Below are 16,556 nucleotides of genomic sequence, written 5' to 3'. Positions count from 1 at the left end.
AAGGCAAGCTTAAAGGAAGCAGCATTGGCAAAATAAAGTAGCAAGAAAACTAAGAGGACAGCTTCAATAAATTCAGCCCCAGCTAAATGATGGTAAATAAGAAAGGAGGAGAGCCTAGGGGGAAAGGGTCCTTGGGTTCTGGGGCAGCACCTGGAACAGACATTCCCGCCTACCCATGATCCTTGTCTCAGAGCCCCAGTGGTCTCCCACACTCAAGTGTCTCAAGAAATATCCTGATTAGTCTAAATCAATCAGAAATTCCCATACCCTTACCAGTAGGAGGTAAACCTAACCCTTTTGACATATTTGTCTACTTTTATCTTCTTTCTTTCATGTCAACTTACATTTCTCTTATGATGCTATGACCCAGTTCTGAGAAAGGAAATGTGATAGGAAGCTTCTGGGAAAAATTTCTTTCCTCCTAAAAAGCGATACTGAATATTGCAATCATCTAGACATGATGCTCAGAACTGCCACAGCTAACTTTGAACTTGAGGCAGCTAGCTTAAGAACACTGATAGTCTGAGGATAGTAGGGTAGACAGATGCTAAATAAACCACCCTGGAGAAGCCTCAAAACTTCTTGTTGCATAAGATAATTCATTTCATTACTGTCTACACCACTTGCATTAGGGTTTTCTGTTACTTTAAGCCAAAAATATTCCAACATGTCACCAGTAACACATTACTGAAGCTAAATGGAAGATCCAACCCATTGTCTTTTGGGACATGGAGGAAAAAAGGGATAACACTAAAGAATGAACACAGCTGCTAGAATTTTAAAAACAGTGAGATGGCAGATGTGGCAGAGCCCGTAGTATTATTCCAGTGAAAACCAGTCTACATGCCTTTAGGTAATAAGGCTCTCAGGATTCTGGGTACTTCTTGGTCTCCAATTAGAGTACAAACATAGTTAACAAGGATTCTAATATTTTAAAGATGCAGTTTTATTTTATTTTACCTTAAAGTATTATAATCCTATTTAGTACTTTGTTAAGTGGCATCACACTTGCCTTACTTTCTTTGTTTAATCTAGACCAACTCTGAAAAATAGAGGATTAACCAAAGTCTGGTAGATAGAAAATACATAATTGGTTTGAAAGAGAACAAATTACAAAATTTAACCAGAACAACATGTAACATTAATTGCAACTATTAGCACCAGGTTATTCTAATTCAAACCTCTGAGACATGTGGTAATAATCAATTTTCTGTAAAAAGCATAGCAAATCAATTTTTCCTACTTGGAGGAGATAATTAGACAAACTAGCAGAAGTTTCTAAAATGAATGGAAGATTTTCCCTGTAAACAAATTCCATACCTGAGGCTACAAAGTAGGAAGAATCCCTCTTAAGGCTCTATTTTAAAACACATTACTAAAACATTGTGAAATATGGACTTTTAGATCAGTGGTTCTGTACATAAGAATCAACTTTAGAGCTTTAACTGGCTTCCACTCCAAACCAAATCTATCTGAGTCTCTGGGTGTGAACATCTGAATTTTTGTTTTAAACCTCATAACCTTAAACTAGATGCATACAGTGATGGGTTAAGAACCACTCATTGATACTTCAATGTAGAGTTATTCACAAAAGCTTTTAGGTATTTTAATCAATAAAATGATGTGATGTTTAGAGGAAGCCACAAAACAAGGCTGGATGGTTTTGGGTACTTCTAGCACTTTTTAATGATTAATTCCCACAGGTTAGCCTTGCATAGAATGTCATGCTTAACGAAAATACATACAATTATAGTGAGGTTTTGCCCCTTGTTTAAATATTGTTGCTGACATACTCAATGTAACTTACCCATTGTAGTATAAGACAGCTTTTAGAAACAAGAGTAAGCATAAAATCAAAATCAGTCACAAAATCAGGCAAAGGTAGGTCAGAAGGAGTCAGAACTAAGAACTGAATCACAATGGTTAGTATGGATCATAAAGAAAAGGTTGCCACAACTCAAGATGTTGAGGAAAACACTGGAAGATATAGGCAAGGTTCAGGACAAGGCAAGGTATGACTGGCATTCAGTGGTCTAAGCATGGCACAGGGCACAAATGTGATCACTTTATAGCCTGGGATAAAAGTTTACATGCCAAATTGGTGATAAAGAAAAAGACCAAAAATGGAGGCCTGGATAAGGAGGCAAGTAAAAGCATATTAGGATCCAGAAAAGTCTCATGGATCCACTCAATACATAAAACCACCTTTTGAGCCAAAGGGCTACAGCCTGGAAGGCAGGAGAGGAAGTGCTAATTCATCTGGACTCCACTAGAGGTAGCAGGGTTTGCACATGCAGCAACTGCAGCAGAACATTACTTCCTAGTGAGCCTTGACCAGTCCTAAAAACAAGTGTCATGTGAAATAACGAAGTCTTACAGTTAAAAAGGACCGGAAGGCTGCGTGCAGTGGCTTATGCCTGTAATCCCAGCACTTTGGGAGGCCAAGGCAGGCCTGCCTTGGCCTGAGGTCAGGAGTTCTGGTCAACATGGCGAAACCTCGTCTCTACTAAAAATACAAAAATTAGACAGGTGTAGTGGTGGGCGCCTGTAGTCCCAGCTACTCAGGAGGCTGAGGCGGGAGAATCGCTTGAACCCGGGAGGCAGAGGTTGCAGTGGGCCGAGACTGCACCATTGCGCTCCAGCCTGGGTGACAGAGCAAGGCTCCGCTTCAAAAAATTAAATTTAAAAAAAAAAAAAAAAAAGGACCTGAAGAGCAATTCAGTCCAACCATCCATTCAATGCTCTTAGTAGACCTGGGTTCCATCAATGCCTTTCCAAAATACAGAAAAATGTTGGCATCTTTTACAAAGATTAAGGAAATGGAAGGACTAAATTAATTTCCAATAATGATCTATACTAGTCAAAGGTATCATAAATGAAATTTAACCTTTACATTCATTTGCATTCAGAAACAACTTGAGTAGTTTACACTACATCATTTCTTTCACAGAAAGAACTTTAAAATTAACCACTTTAAAACATTTAGGGCCAGGTGCAGCAGCTCACACCTGCAATCCCAACACCTTGGGAGGCCAAGGTGGGAGGATCACTTGAACCCAGTAGTTTGAGACAACCTGGGCAACATGGTGAGACCCCATCTCTAAAAAATAAAAATAAAAATAAATTAGCACGCCATTCTGTCACTAGATATACATTTTTCCCAAACAAAGGATATTTTTAAAAAGTTTATCCCTTAAAACATTATTTGTGACCTACTGTCACAAATCTCAAGTTGCTTTTTTAGCTGTGACGAATTTACACTTTGAACTAAACAATCAGTTTAAGCTAATGTGGCCTCACTCCTGCCTCACCTCCACCCACGCCACTCTATGGCCAACAGGATACAATGGAACTAAATTTTTCTCTTAAGCAGATTGACTCTTTCAAACAGCCAACGAACTCATGAAGAGGTAAACCATTAACGCTTTTCTTTGACAGATGGCGTACAAATCCTTACTCCTACATGGTAATTTACAAATCAGTTATACTTCATAGCATGTTTATCATGATCGTAAGAAGTCATTCACTTCTGCTGGGGCTAGGAATCTTACCTCAGTAGGCCAGGACATAGTTACCTAACATTTTGATGAAATATTTTATATGAGTAAATCTGATTCTGGGAAGTATTATAGACTCTGATCATCCCTAAATTGTTGTAAGCTTCAATGAAAGCAATCCCTAAATCTGTTCAAACAACCTAGTAAAGAGTTAACCATACAAAGCAGTTCAGTTTCTAATCTCATTTAATCATTAACAACTGAAATTGTTCAATTTATTACATTTTTCTGTTTATAAAAATAACGCAAAGTTATCATAAAAACAAAAATATTTAGAATTATAGAGGAAACTAAAAACTGCACAAGTCATTTCCTGTCAGGAGCCCAAACAAACAAGCAAACAAAACTATACAACTCTACCAACTCAGAGTATCAAAATAATCTGTTAACAGTTTTGTACTTCTGTTTAATTTTCTGCAGGTTTTAATACACTCAAATAATACTCTGCTTTTAAAAATTAGTATTATGGCTATCAAAAAGGTATAAGAAGATTCATTTAACCATTTCTCTACTTTTGGACATATAGGTTGCTTTCATTTTTTTATTTTAAAAATACGACATGAATATATTTGTGCATAAATCTTTTCCAGAATTTAGGATATATTCAAATACATATTCTTACCAGATTCTCCAGCACTAAAATGATCAAATGGATTCCCTTCGGCATCTGGGTTTAGTAACACCATTTCAAATGGGATATCTTCCACCTGAGAATTCTCCTTGTCATCTTGGCACGTATACTTGTCTGCATAAAACACATGCCACGTTTGTGGAGATGGAATCTGGGACACTGTCAGATTATGTTCGGTCTGGTTCATGGTCACTTTAAAGAGAAAGAAAACAACACCTTTCGTAACAAAACTCTCACACGTGTTCCATTATTTTATCATATAATCAATTTGAGGTTAGGACACTCTTTTGTTTCATTTTTATTGCCTCAGAAATCCAAGACCTTGTGAAGTATTTGGAATAAGTCTTGTAAACCAGATATTTACAGAATAAATCAGAATTTATCTGCAAAGGAGATAAAAATGATGTTTTTAACCAAGGAATCACTATACAAGTACGACTATAAAACACCACGAGTAGAATGGCTTCACTGAAACTCTGAATTTTTTTTTTTTTCTGGTTCTCACATTCGTATTGGGAGCCATGGGAGGGGCCTCCTCTGTCAGTGGAGGTGCTCAGTTTCTTCAGCCACTCCAAGCTGGGGCTCTGGGAATCCTGGGGGTGGCTGGGCACATCGGGCATGTTCCCATCATTGTGGATGGGCATTGGGTAGTTGTAGGGTGTGACCGCATTGATCATGATGACGTACTTGGTGTAGGGGCTGAGTGGGGGCAGAATTACAGCTAGGCTCCTGATGATGAAGGACACGACCAGCACCGGCTCCTTGGCCCAGGCATTCTTGAGGAAGGCGCTGAGTCTCGCCACCATCTTGGTCTCGACAGCTGAAACTCTGAATTTTAATTTTCAGTATTTTCACAGTTTCCAGGTGGGTTAATGACATTCAAAAAAATTGTGGTGGTAAAATATACACAATGCTAAATGTATCATTTTAACCATTTTTAAGTGTACAGTCTATGGCATTAAGCACATCCACAATGCTGTGCAACAATCACAGTGACATTTTTGAAGATTACTCGAGTTAAATTTAAAATGGAGCATTCAACTTGCGAAATCATTGTATCTAAAAACTACGTATTTTCAAAAGATTTTCCAAAACCTTTTTCTGATTGGTTGTTCTTTAAAAGGGTACAAAAAGCAGAAAAAATAGAAATTACAGGAATGTAGAAGTTATTATACTGGATCAGGTCCATATGAAGTAGTATGATATAGTCAGGGGTGGGGGTGTGTGGCATCATTCAGATGTGTGTTTCAATCCTGGCTTCAATACTTACCTGTTGTGTGACCTTGGGTAAGTTACATAAGCAATGACACTCATTTTCTTCATCTGTAAAATGAAGATACTACCTACAGCAAAGAGTTGATGTAAGCACTAAGTTATGTGAGTCACCTAGCATGGTATCTGTCACAGAGCAGTTGCTAAATGTCAATTCTGCTTTTCCTTTCTTTAAAACAAGGTGGTTATATTAGTAAGTGGTTCTCAATCCAGGGTAATCTCCTTTCATCCAGGGCCTCTGAAAATATGAGGGGATCGTTTTTTGTCACAATAGCTGGTTAGATACTTGGAGGGGGGCTATGCTGAACCTCATGCAAAGAATTATTCCCCCTAAAATGCCAATGGCACTCCCTTCTGAGAAACACAAAATGATGTATAAGATTCTCTCTGGATCTAAAACTATTAGGTTGGTGCCAAAGTAATTGCAGTTTCTGAATATGACCTGACCTAAGAGGCACTGACTAACACTAACATGAAGCTGCCTAGGAGAGGAGTGTCTCAAGTTCTGAGTGTAACGAAAAGAGTAGAGTCAGAAGAGTGAGTCTTGGCCTTGTGACTCAGCAAATAAATTTACAACCTCTCTAAATTTGTTTCTTCAATAGTAAAATAAAGATACCTTCCCTGTTAGCTCAGAGTTCTTGTGAGGGGCAAAGGAAAAGCATATGGAATGTTATGTAAAGAGAATGATTCTACACAAAGTATTTTTAAAACAGTATTATGATGGGCCCAATTCCCAACTCTAGTTTGCCCCCATAACATGTCAATATTTAAGGACAAATTAGTCTTAATCTCTTTCTCAATTGTAGATTTTTTTTTAATAAATAAAAGACATTTCTCGAGGTAACCAGAAATTTGTGTATGGAATAGATTTCGGAGGACATTATAAAATTATTAATTTTCTTAGGTGTAGGACAGTTAAACAGATGAATTTCTTTACTCTCAGAAGATGTATGCTTAGGTATGGAGGAGCAAACTGTGATGCCTGCTGCTTATTTTCACAAGGTTCAATTAAAACAAAAATCACATACATATAGACATAAAGCAAATTTAATAAAATATTAACAATTATTGAGTCTAAGCAGAGGATATACAGATGCTGGTTGTATTATAATTTCATCTTTTCTGTATGTTGGGAAATTTTCCTAGTGGAAAGTTGGAAAAATGTTATTTATAGGTGGTCTTTATGAATGAGATACAGATGTAGTCAGGATTTGAATTTTGAGGACTTGGACTGTACAACTGGGAATTTCATTCATTGGTAGTTAAATTGAACAAGAGGATTTGATTAACACCACTATGACATTGCTTTTTTGGCCACTGTAAGTTAGCTGACATTTAAACTACCTTTTTAAAAAACAAACAAACAAAAACCATACAGCTTCCGGAAAAATGTAGCAAAGACTCTAGTCTCTGTTAAATATTGGAAGACTTTTAGGAAGAATTTAATAAATGCTCAATAAATGATTCAGAAATAAGACTGTTTAAATGTGCAATGTGCAATTATATAATCCGGACCTCATTATATAAAGGCTCTGCTGTGTTGCTGTTTTTATCATTTGCACTTTTTCTCTTAGATAAAATATTTAAAAACCACACTTTTACCAATATACTTTTGATGTTTCATTTTAAATTATGTGGATTTACTTCAAGCAGAAATAAAAGTGTGCTTCATAAAGTGATACTGGCCTTTAGTTTTTGTCTTGCTGTCTTTTCAGCAAGCCTGGGAAACAAGCCTCTTGACAAAACCGTGTGTTCATTGTTTCCAAGACAAAAGACTACAGCACAGCATGCATATTCTATGCTGGTGTAATTAGTACCTCAAATATTAACAAAACTTGAACTGCTGAGAATGGTGCTGAATAGCTAATTGTCCAATCATATTATAAAAGGAAATGAATACTGTTAACCAAAACACACAATAAAATACTAACACCTTTAAATGATTTACAAAATACATCAAACTACAAAAGGAATCATATGCATAACATGTAAAAAGACAACACTGAAATGTTTTGTATACAATATTATATTTAGCTCCTATAATCTGATAGAAAATTCCTCCGAATCTCCTTGTTTAGATAGAAATACATAAACTCATCACTTTCAGTGCTTTTAAATGTCTTGTTTGCTTGCTTTAAAAATCTACAAAATAGTTTTTAGTATTTTTTAAATCAGATTTTTATGACAGAACAAAGAGATGATTGAAAAATAATTTCTCAAACATTAATTTGGGAGAGTCAAGCAACATTCAACGTTGAGATTTTTCAAATCTGCTAGTCCTTTCATAGCACACAGCAGTGGCAGGGTTTTACGTAGGAGCTGGGCAGAGTTACTGAGTTCATTACCAAATAGGTGAAAGGCTGTTAACTCTTAAGTCTCATTAATAGCTAAGAAAAGCACTTGCTATAAGGAATTATTCTTAAATATGTGTTACTATTACATCATGAATTTAAAGATATGCTTTTTGTTTAAATGTATCTAAGCTCCTAAATAACATACCATAAATATGACAACTAATATATAGAAGAGACTTAAGATTTGGATTTTGTTATTGGAAAAAAAAACTGGTGAAGTATATATACGTAGAAATCAGTATTAAATTTATTTTAGGCCCCAAAATTTGACAAAACAACCTTCACTCCTCTAAAATTCCTGTTTCCTGATATCTTTCATTCCACAATTCCAAAGAATACTTCTGCACTCAACAGAACAGGGAAAAGAAAGAGAAAATAGAAAAAGAAACAACAGCAGAAGGTTTTGTTAAGTTGTAGTCCTATACATAAGTAACTCCATCCTTAACAGTTATAATGAGAATGGCAGCATTTTGGAACTATTATGAACCTTAGGGAAACCTAGTCAACTTGCTTGTTGTACAGATAAGTAAAATAGGGTTCCAAGATAACGAGTTCTTGCTATAAATCACTAGCAGTGATTCTCAGTTTTGTGGTCTTCCCATTGCACCACACTGTCTCCCGGCATATAGAAGTTCTGGGAATACAGGAATATGACTCATACAGAAATGATGTTTTTAAGTGTATAAAGTATATAGTATAATACTATGTGATACAAGAGAACAAATCAATATTTCTATCGCTCAAAGCTTTAAACTGCCTAATAAGTTTTTGTTGGAGACAGAAAAAGTCTTTGAGATGTCAAATGCAAAAAGCAAACAACCTACCTAACAAAAAGCCCTTAAACAACTAAGGTCTATGACTATTCATTCTACAATACTTAGTAAAAACTTAACTAAGCACCAGGGTACGATAAATTCTCATTCTCATAGTGCCATATAATTGGCATTCATAGGGCTTATCAAAATAGCAATTTTACATTTATTCACACTGATCTGATTCATTCTGGTAACCGCCACCAGCCTTAAGGACATTTTGGTCACTAATCTATCACCAGTACCTAGCATAGTACATGAAACAGTGGAAGCACTCAGTGAATGAACACACCAAAAGAGCCCTACTGCTCTCATTGACTGATTTTATAACAAATAAATACAATGGAAAGTGGTAACTATAGTAAGTGCTATGTAGGAAAGCAAGAGGCTATAAAAACTTAGGTGTTAACTTAATCGAGGGAGGAGCCAGCAGGGAGGCTGAAGAGGAAAAAGCTTATGCAAAGGCTCAAGGTAGCACTGAAATAAAATGCAGTGAGTGGGGCAATGCCCTGAGATAAAATGGAGAGGTAAGCAGCAGCCAGTCTACAATGGCTTTGCTGGTCAGGTTAAGGAGGCCTGGAGAGGTTAAGGGAAACGGCTTTGCTGGTCAGGTTAAGGGAAACCATTTATTTTAAGGGTGTGGTGAGGAAGTGATTGTAACATAACCATATCTGCTATTTAGAAACATCTAGTTACAGAAGGGAGACCAGCATGGCTATAGAATAGCCAGGTAGGAGACTGCTGAAATAGCAAAGGCAAGATGATTTCAAGAGATATTTAAAAGTAAAACCTCAAGACTTAACTGATGGATGGGGAGGTAGAAAGGTCAAAGAGGGGAGTATTAGAAGACACCTTGGTTTCTCAACTTTTACTATATGGTGGGTGGTGCCAGTTCTTAAAACAGGGAACACCAGAAGAGGACCAGGCCTGGATGGGGAAGATGGTGAGTTCAGTTTAGACACCAGAGGAATTGGGAACTGAAGGACATGACCTTTCATACATACGTGGAACACTTAGATGAGCAAATTGGCAGAGAAAGGAAGAGATAACTAATCATGAGAATCTGCATATATTTCCCAGATAAGTTTTGAATTCAGGGTCAAAGTAAATAATTGTATGTAATTGTCTCTTTTATAGTCGAATCCAATCATTCATCTTCAGGATACTATCTTCTCACAATGTCAGCTCACAAATCTACATTAAAGATCCCCACAATGGGTGGCAAGGATTGGGGACCTCTTCGTTTTTCACTGTTCTAACTAGTTGCCTTATGAGGGAATCAGACAGCTGATTAGATAAAGACTGGATGTTTAGAAATGAACGTTTCGCTAGACTAGGCTAAGAGGAGACTACCATGTTCCATATATGGATGAGCCCCTGAATAATAATGGGAAAGAGGGAAGAATAATTCCCAAATTTGAAGCATTTGGATGCTTCAAATTTCTAACGTCTCCTACACCTAATTAACTTGCAAGGTGCAAAATGGAAACAATGGCACACGTTCTTCATTTCCATATTTAAAAAAACTTTCACTCACTCTGGATGGCTAGCACTCTAATGCACAGGACAATGTTGATGAGAATGAATGGGATCACAGATTTAAGCCAGTAGATTAGTACAGCCTCTCTAGAGGCAAACCAGAAGTATACAAATGATGTGGTGCTGGTACATCTCAAAGAGACTTTTTTTTTTTTGAGACAAAGTCTCACTCTGTCACCCAGGCTGGAGTGCAGTGGTGTGATCTCGGCTCACTGCAACCTCTGCCTCCCAGTTTCAAGCAATTCTCATGCCTCAGCCTGCCAAGTAGCTGGGATTACAGGTGTGTGCCATCACACCTGTCTAATTTTTTTTTTGTATTTTCAGTAGAGACAGGGTTTCATCATGTTGGCCAGGCTGGTCTCAAGCTCCCAACCTCAGGTGATCCGCCCACCTTGGCCTTCCCAAGTGCTGAGATTACAGGCGTGAGCCACTGTGCCTAGCTGTCAAAGTGACATATTGTATCACCATGTAACTAAGTCTCATGTTCAAATGACATGTTGGGAAATAGCATCACTTGAGCTAAATTATCCGATTAACTAAAATAATACATGTTTGGCATTTAGCTCAGTGCTGACAGATAATTAGCATTCAACGAATGTTACCATTCATTCCATGCTGCCACTGGGTCAAAATATATTTTCCATATTGGCATAAATTATGCAAACTGTAAAGAGTCTGAATGAAAGAAAGGACTCCTATATAAATTATCTGGATTTTCATTATTCAAAAATGATAAAGAAGGGAAAGGCATTGTTAAAACTCAGCTTAAAATGTACTAGACAAAGTGTCATCACCGTGCGATGTAACATATGTACATATGGTACTGTATTTCAACATTAGGAGGAAAAAAACTATATCTAATGATCAAAGAAAAAAGGATATACTCACTTGTCAACTGAGCTTTGGATAATTTTTCACTACAGCTATAACCATGACTGCTTTGCTGTAGCTTTAGCCATTCCTGGGCTTGGAACAGGTAGAGTTTAGCTTCTTTTCCAACAGCTACTGCTATGTTGTTGATTCTGACACACAGAAGGGCATGGTCACCTTGACATTAAAACAAAAATTATTAACTAGTTTGGTCTTATATGAAACTGAGACATGAGGACAACTCAACACCTCTACTTACCAAAATGGAAATTTAAAAAGCACAATTCTTCTTAAATCTCGCTTAACTAGGTAAATCACATCAGAATGAACACCACATTTAGAAGCAAGAGATTATTCAAATGAACGTGTGGTATTTCCTTGAAATTCAGCTGATAACTGATAATATTTCACTCAATAAACAGCAAATATCTAGGGTATTTGGACAATTCACTGTATTACAATTTTTGCCTCACTTTACAACCACTTGTTTTACATTTTATTCATAATCTATAGAAATGTCCCACCAGGACTGTAAACTAGTTCAACCACTGTAGAAGACAGTGTGGCAATTCCTCAAGGATCTAGAACTAGAAATATCATTTGACCCAGCCATCCCATTACTGAGTATATACCCAAAGGATTATAAATCATTGCTGCTACAAAGACACAAGCACACGCATGTTTATTGCAGCACTGTTCACAATAGCAATGACTTGGAACCAACCCGTATGTCCATCAATGATAGACTGGATTAAGAAAATATGGCACATACACACCATGGAATACTATGCAGCCATAAAAAAAGGATGAGTTCATGTCCTTTGTAGGGACATAGATGAAGCCGGAAACCATCATTCTGAGCAAACTATCGCAAGGACAGCACATGTTCTCACTCATAGGTGGGAACTGAACAAAGAGAACATTTGGACACAGGGTGGGGAACACCACACACCGGGGCCTGTCGTGGGGTGAGGGGAGAGGGGAGGCATAGCATTAGGAGATATACCCAATGTAAATGACAAGTTAATGGGTGCAGCAAACCAACATGGCACATGTATACATATGTAACAAATCTGCACGTTGTGCACATGTCCTCTAGAACTTAAAGTATAATAAAAGAAAAAAATTAAAATTAAAATTAAAAATTAAAATAAAGTCCCACCAAAGTTTCTGTTTTTCAATATGACATAGGTGTTAATGTTTAATTATACTTTTAATATTAAAAATAAACATAGCTAATAGCAGGAAAGTTTAAATGTATGTGTTCTGGAGTAGACACATTATATCTAAAACAAAATTTGGTATCTATGACTTTTACAAAAGAACTTTCAAGGGCTGGGCACAGTGGCCACACCCATAATCCCAGCACCTTTAGGAGGTCAAGGTGGGAGGATCACCAGTCCAAGAGTTTGAGACCAGCCTGGGAAACAAAGTGAGATCCTGTTGCTATTAAAAAAAAAAAAAAAATTATCTAGGCTTGGTGGCTGAGCCTGTAGTCTCAGCTACTCGAAAGGCTGAGATGGGAGGATGGCTTTAGCCTGGGAATCTGAGACTGCAGTAAGCTTTGATTACACCACTGCGCTCCAGTCTGGGTGACAGAACAACACTCTTTTTTGGGCCAGTGTTACTCTGTCACTCAGGCTGGAGTGCAGTGGCACAATCTCCACTCACTGCAATCTCTACCTCCCAGGTTCAAGCGATTCTGCTGCCTTAGCTTCTTAAGTAGGAGTTGCTGGGATTACAGGCATGTGCCACCACACCCGGCATCACCACATCCAGCTAATTTTTGTATTTTTAGTAGAGACAGGGTTTCACCATGTTGGCCAGGTTGGTCTTATTTTTTTTTTTAATTTTTTGAGACAAAGTCTTGCTCTATTGCCCAGGATGGAGTGCAATGGCACGATCTCAGCTCACTGCAACCTCCATCTCCCCGGTTCAAGCGATTCTCCTACCTCAGCCTCCCAAGTAGCTGGGATTACAGACACCTGCCATCATGCCCGGCTAATTTTTGTATTTTTGTAGAGACGGGTTTCACCATGATGGCCAGGCTGGTCTTTAACTTCTGACCTCAGGTGATCTGCCCACCTCAGCCTCCCAAAGTGCTGGGATTACAGGCATGAGCCACCGCGCCCGGCCACCAGGTTGGTATTGAACTCCTGATCTCAAGTGATCTGCCCGCCTCTGCTCCCAAAGTGCTGGGATTACAGGCATGAGCCACCCACCGAGTCTGGCTTCTTTTTTTAAAAAAAGAACTTTCAGAATAATATATGTTGTAAGATGAATACAGAATGAACCTCGTTGCACACACCAACTACATTTAAGGCCCAGAACAGAAATGGCAATAAGTTAGTGCCTCTAAGGAAAGGGATTCTGGGTGAAAAGAGCTAAGACAGGAGACTATTTTTCATTTTAAGATCTTCTGTTCTCCTGGAAATTTTTTTTTCTATGCTTTTGTTACTATAATTACCACTTTTATCAAACATTTTAAATATATTTAAATATACAGTGTATATATCAAATAATGTGAAAATCTCTTACACATTTTGAACAGTCTTAAAAGTGACTCTGAGGCCCAATTAACACTGTAAATTGCATTCTGAGTTACAGTTCATTATTTCAGTATAGTTTTTGCATTATTATTTTACTGAATTGGGATTCATGAAAATTGGTAATAACTATATATGATTTTATACATATGAAAGAGAATGAATGTACTTGAAACACCTTATCCCCAATCTGTCTTGAGAAATCCGAATTTAGTACATGTTTCTCCTCCACGTTTACCAGATGATCATCATGAACTATGAGGAAGTCCAAGTCTCTCTGCTGGTCCTAAGTAATAACCCATGTCTTCTATATATCCCAGATTTTCCAACACTGTCCACATTGTGCCATTTAAGACAGTGGCTGTCAATACTCAAAGTATGGTTACAGTCCGTTGATTGAGAAACTCAAAATGTGACCAAAAAATAATAAAATTGTTTCTAGTGTTTCTTCTTCATTCACCCAAAATATATTCCACATTGGATTATGAAAAACTGGGTTGCTGAACTCCTTTTCTTAGGTATCTTAAAAACTTCAAAAAAAAAAAAAAAAAAATTCAGGATCCCTTCCCTTTATTCCGTCAATTCTGTAATTTCCCAATACTTTAAATTCCTTTTCTCACCAAAGTAGTTCCTAGTTTCTATTATCTTCTCTTAAGAACATTTTCTAGGCCAATATTCTGATGTTCAACGTTGCATCTTTTAATGCTTAAGACTGTACAAATCAAAGTTCCTAATGTCGTCCAGGCAAATAATTATTTGAAATACAGCACTAGTCAAATTGACAGTACCAAGAAAAACACTTAAATTGTGAGGGTGCAAATGAGACCAAAATTAGAATGAATTGCAAATTCATTTGTTGAAGGAATAATTACTGATATCTGAGGAAGATCAAAAGGTAATAATCAAATGCAGCTCTGATTTCAGAAGAGCCACACAGAACACAAAGTAGGGAGCTTCCAGAGCGCTACTTACATGCTTTTTCATCAGCCTAATTCTAGGCCTTACCGCCCACAGTAAATCTACTGCACTAGTAGCCAATTAACCAAACTGTTCAATATGAGAACTACATTATCAAGTGTTTTACTTGGTTTCCAAAACCACTGTGCTGCAAGCAGGTCTCAGCAAATTGATCTTAAAAAAAAAAAAAAAAAAAAAGGAAATTTAAGTTCCTAGTCTTAAATTCTCCCGTACGTCAGTGTACACAGTGCGGCCGAGACAGGAAGGAGCAAACGTGCTTCTCTGGGGGAAGGATCTGGAAAGATGCGGCCGACCAGTCATTTGCACATTCGCTTGCAAGGAGAGGGTTGGGGAAATGGAAACCGGCTTTCAGGTGCGGAACACGATCACTAGTGGCGGGAGGCCGCTGCCTTGGGCTGGGAAGCCGCAGCAGCGGGGTTGGCAAGGAATGCATCCCACTATTCCCGGCAGCTGCAGCGACGCAGGAGGTCCAGGTGAGGCTGGGGAAGTCGCCGGCCTCGCCCAACGTGGCGGGGAGGGGCAGGGGAGGAGCGGCCCGCGGACCCCGCCGGCGGGATGGGCCAGCGCGCCTTCATCCCTCTCCCCGCCCCCAGACCTACCATGGAACTCGAAGTGGCCGATGCGCTGGCCCTGGGCGTCCTGGGCCGCGGTGCTGCTGAAGCTGCCCCGCAGGGTCTTACCCTGGCTGCCCTGCGGCCACCAGCAGCACGTGAGGGCCACCGCCAGCAGCCGCAGCCCCCCCCATGCCCGTCTCCCGCTCCTCACCAACGCCTCGGCACCCAACTACCCGCGGCTGCCCGCCCCACGTCGGCAGCTGGGGGAGGCGGGGTCGGCGCCGGAGACCTGCGGCTCTGGAGCCTGAGAACCAATGAGGCGGGCTGCTCTGCCACGAGCCAAAGACATTCACCAATCAGAGGCCGAAATGGGCGGGACGCGCAGATCCGAGCGTCCCATCACTCCCCGGCTTTTGACTAGTTCCCGCCTTTTTCTTTAATGAGGAATCAGTAGGATGTTGCTTCAGGTTACGGAAAACTCTTCTCCCTCATCGCCTAGCACGTCTTGCTACTGAGCATGCGCGGGCGCGCTGGCACGAGTCCGCTTGGCCTTCGAGGGGCATGTGAGATTCGGAAAAAACTTAAGATAACACAGGACAGGACTGTCTCTGGTCGAGAGAGAAAAACTCTCCCTCAAAGAAAAAATCGTGTTCTTATGCAGCTTTTCTTCCTCGGCGCCTGTATAACCGACAGGACGTGTCTGATTTAATGCCTCAAAGACACTTAGGTCCGCAAGACCACAGTTTAACGCATGACTTCTCTTGGCATCTCCAGTCGATTTTTCCCTCTAGGTTCTCTGGCTTCTAGACTTTTATTATTCTCCGCCCCCCGCGCCCCGCGCCCCGCAGACCAGACCGCTGGGAATTGTAGCCGCCCCTAGCCCCCATTCAATCAATTCAATTACAAGTGTGGAGTAGCCCCTCTTCTGGTGAGGGTGGGAAGCAGCCACCACAGTCCTACTCGGTTCATCACTGTCTTGGCCTATGGCAAAGACCGTCTTTACAGTCTTCATTCTAATTGGGTACAGTCCATCTCTATCCTACAGGCACAGAAAAGCTGTAGGAAACAATTTGCTGCAAAAGGTTCTCATGGCTCTCCAGCCTCTCAAATGTCCATTTTTTTCTCATCTCCATCCTCACCGCCGTCGGTTTCCTGAACACTCCCAAGTTCTCCCTTCTAGGCCTTATCACTCCCTGATCCCTCTGGCTGGAATACTTCTGCTTATTCCAATACTGGACCTCTTCACCTTCCTTTTCCTCCTTTACTCCTCCTTCCCAAGGCACTTTAAGAAGCCTTTCTCAAAACCCTAAATCTGTAGTAGCTGCCCCTGGCACCAGAATCCCTTACTTCCCTATCAGAGCGCTCAGTCCCTGTACTGTAAGTATCCATTCATGTGTCTGAAATCTCCGTCTCTACTGTCAGCTCCAGCTGATCAGCAACTAT

At 39.4% G+C, this 16,556-nt stretch overlaps 1 protein-coding gene across 1 annotated transcript in view; it reads right to left on the bottom strand.

Annotated features, from left to right (window-relative positions):
- GPR180 (G protein-coupled receptor 180) overlaps window positions 1–16,125 on the bottom strand; it is a 34,098-nt gene extending 17,973 nt beyond the window's left edge. The window contains exons 1-4 of the mRNA XM_003913993.4: window positions 16,018–16,125; window positions 15,159–15,342; window positions 11,054–11,212; window positions 4,180–4,380 (exon numbers count right to left, since the gene is read on the bottom strand). Of these exons, the coding sequence (XP_003914042.2) occupies window positions 4,180–4,380; window positions 11,054–11,212; window positions 15,159–15,342; window positions 16,018–16,125 (652 nt within the window). The remainder of the gene's footprint in view (window positions 1–4,179; window positions 4,381–11,053; window positions 11,213–15,158; window positions 15,343–16,017) is intronic.
- Window positions 16,126–16,556: the final 431 nt, after the last annotated feature.

Source organism: Papio anubis, chromosome 15 (genome assembly GCF_008728515.1).
Source record: "Papio anubis isolate 15944 chromosome 15, Panubis1.0, whole genome shotgun sequence".
Lineage (NCBI taxonomy): Eukaryota > Metazoa > Chordata > Mammalia > Primates > Cercopithecidae > Papio > Papio anubis.
This window is presented reverse-complemented; position numbering and strand designations above follow the sequence as displayed.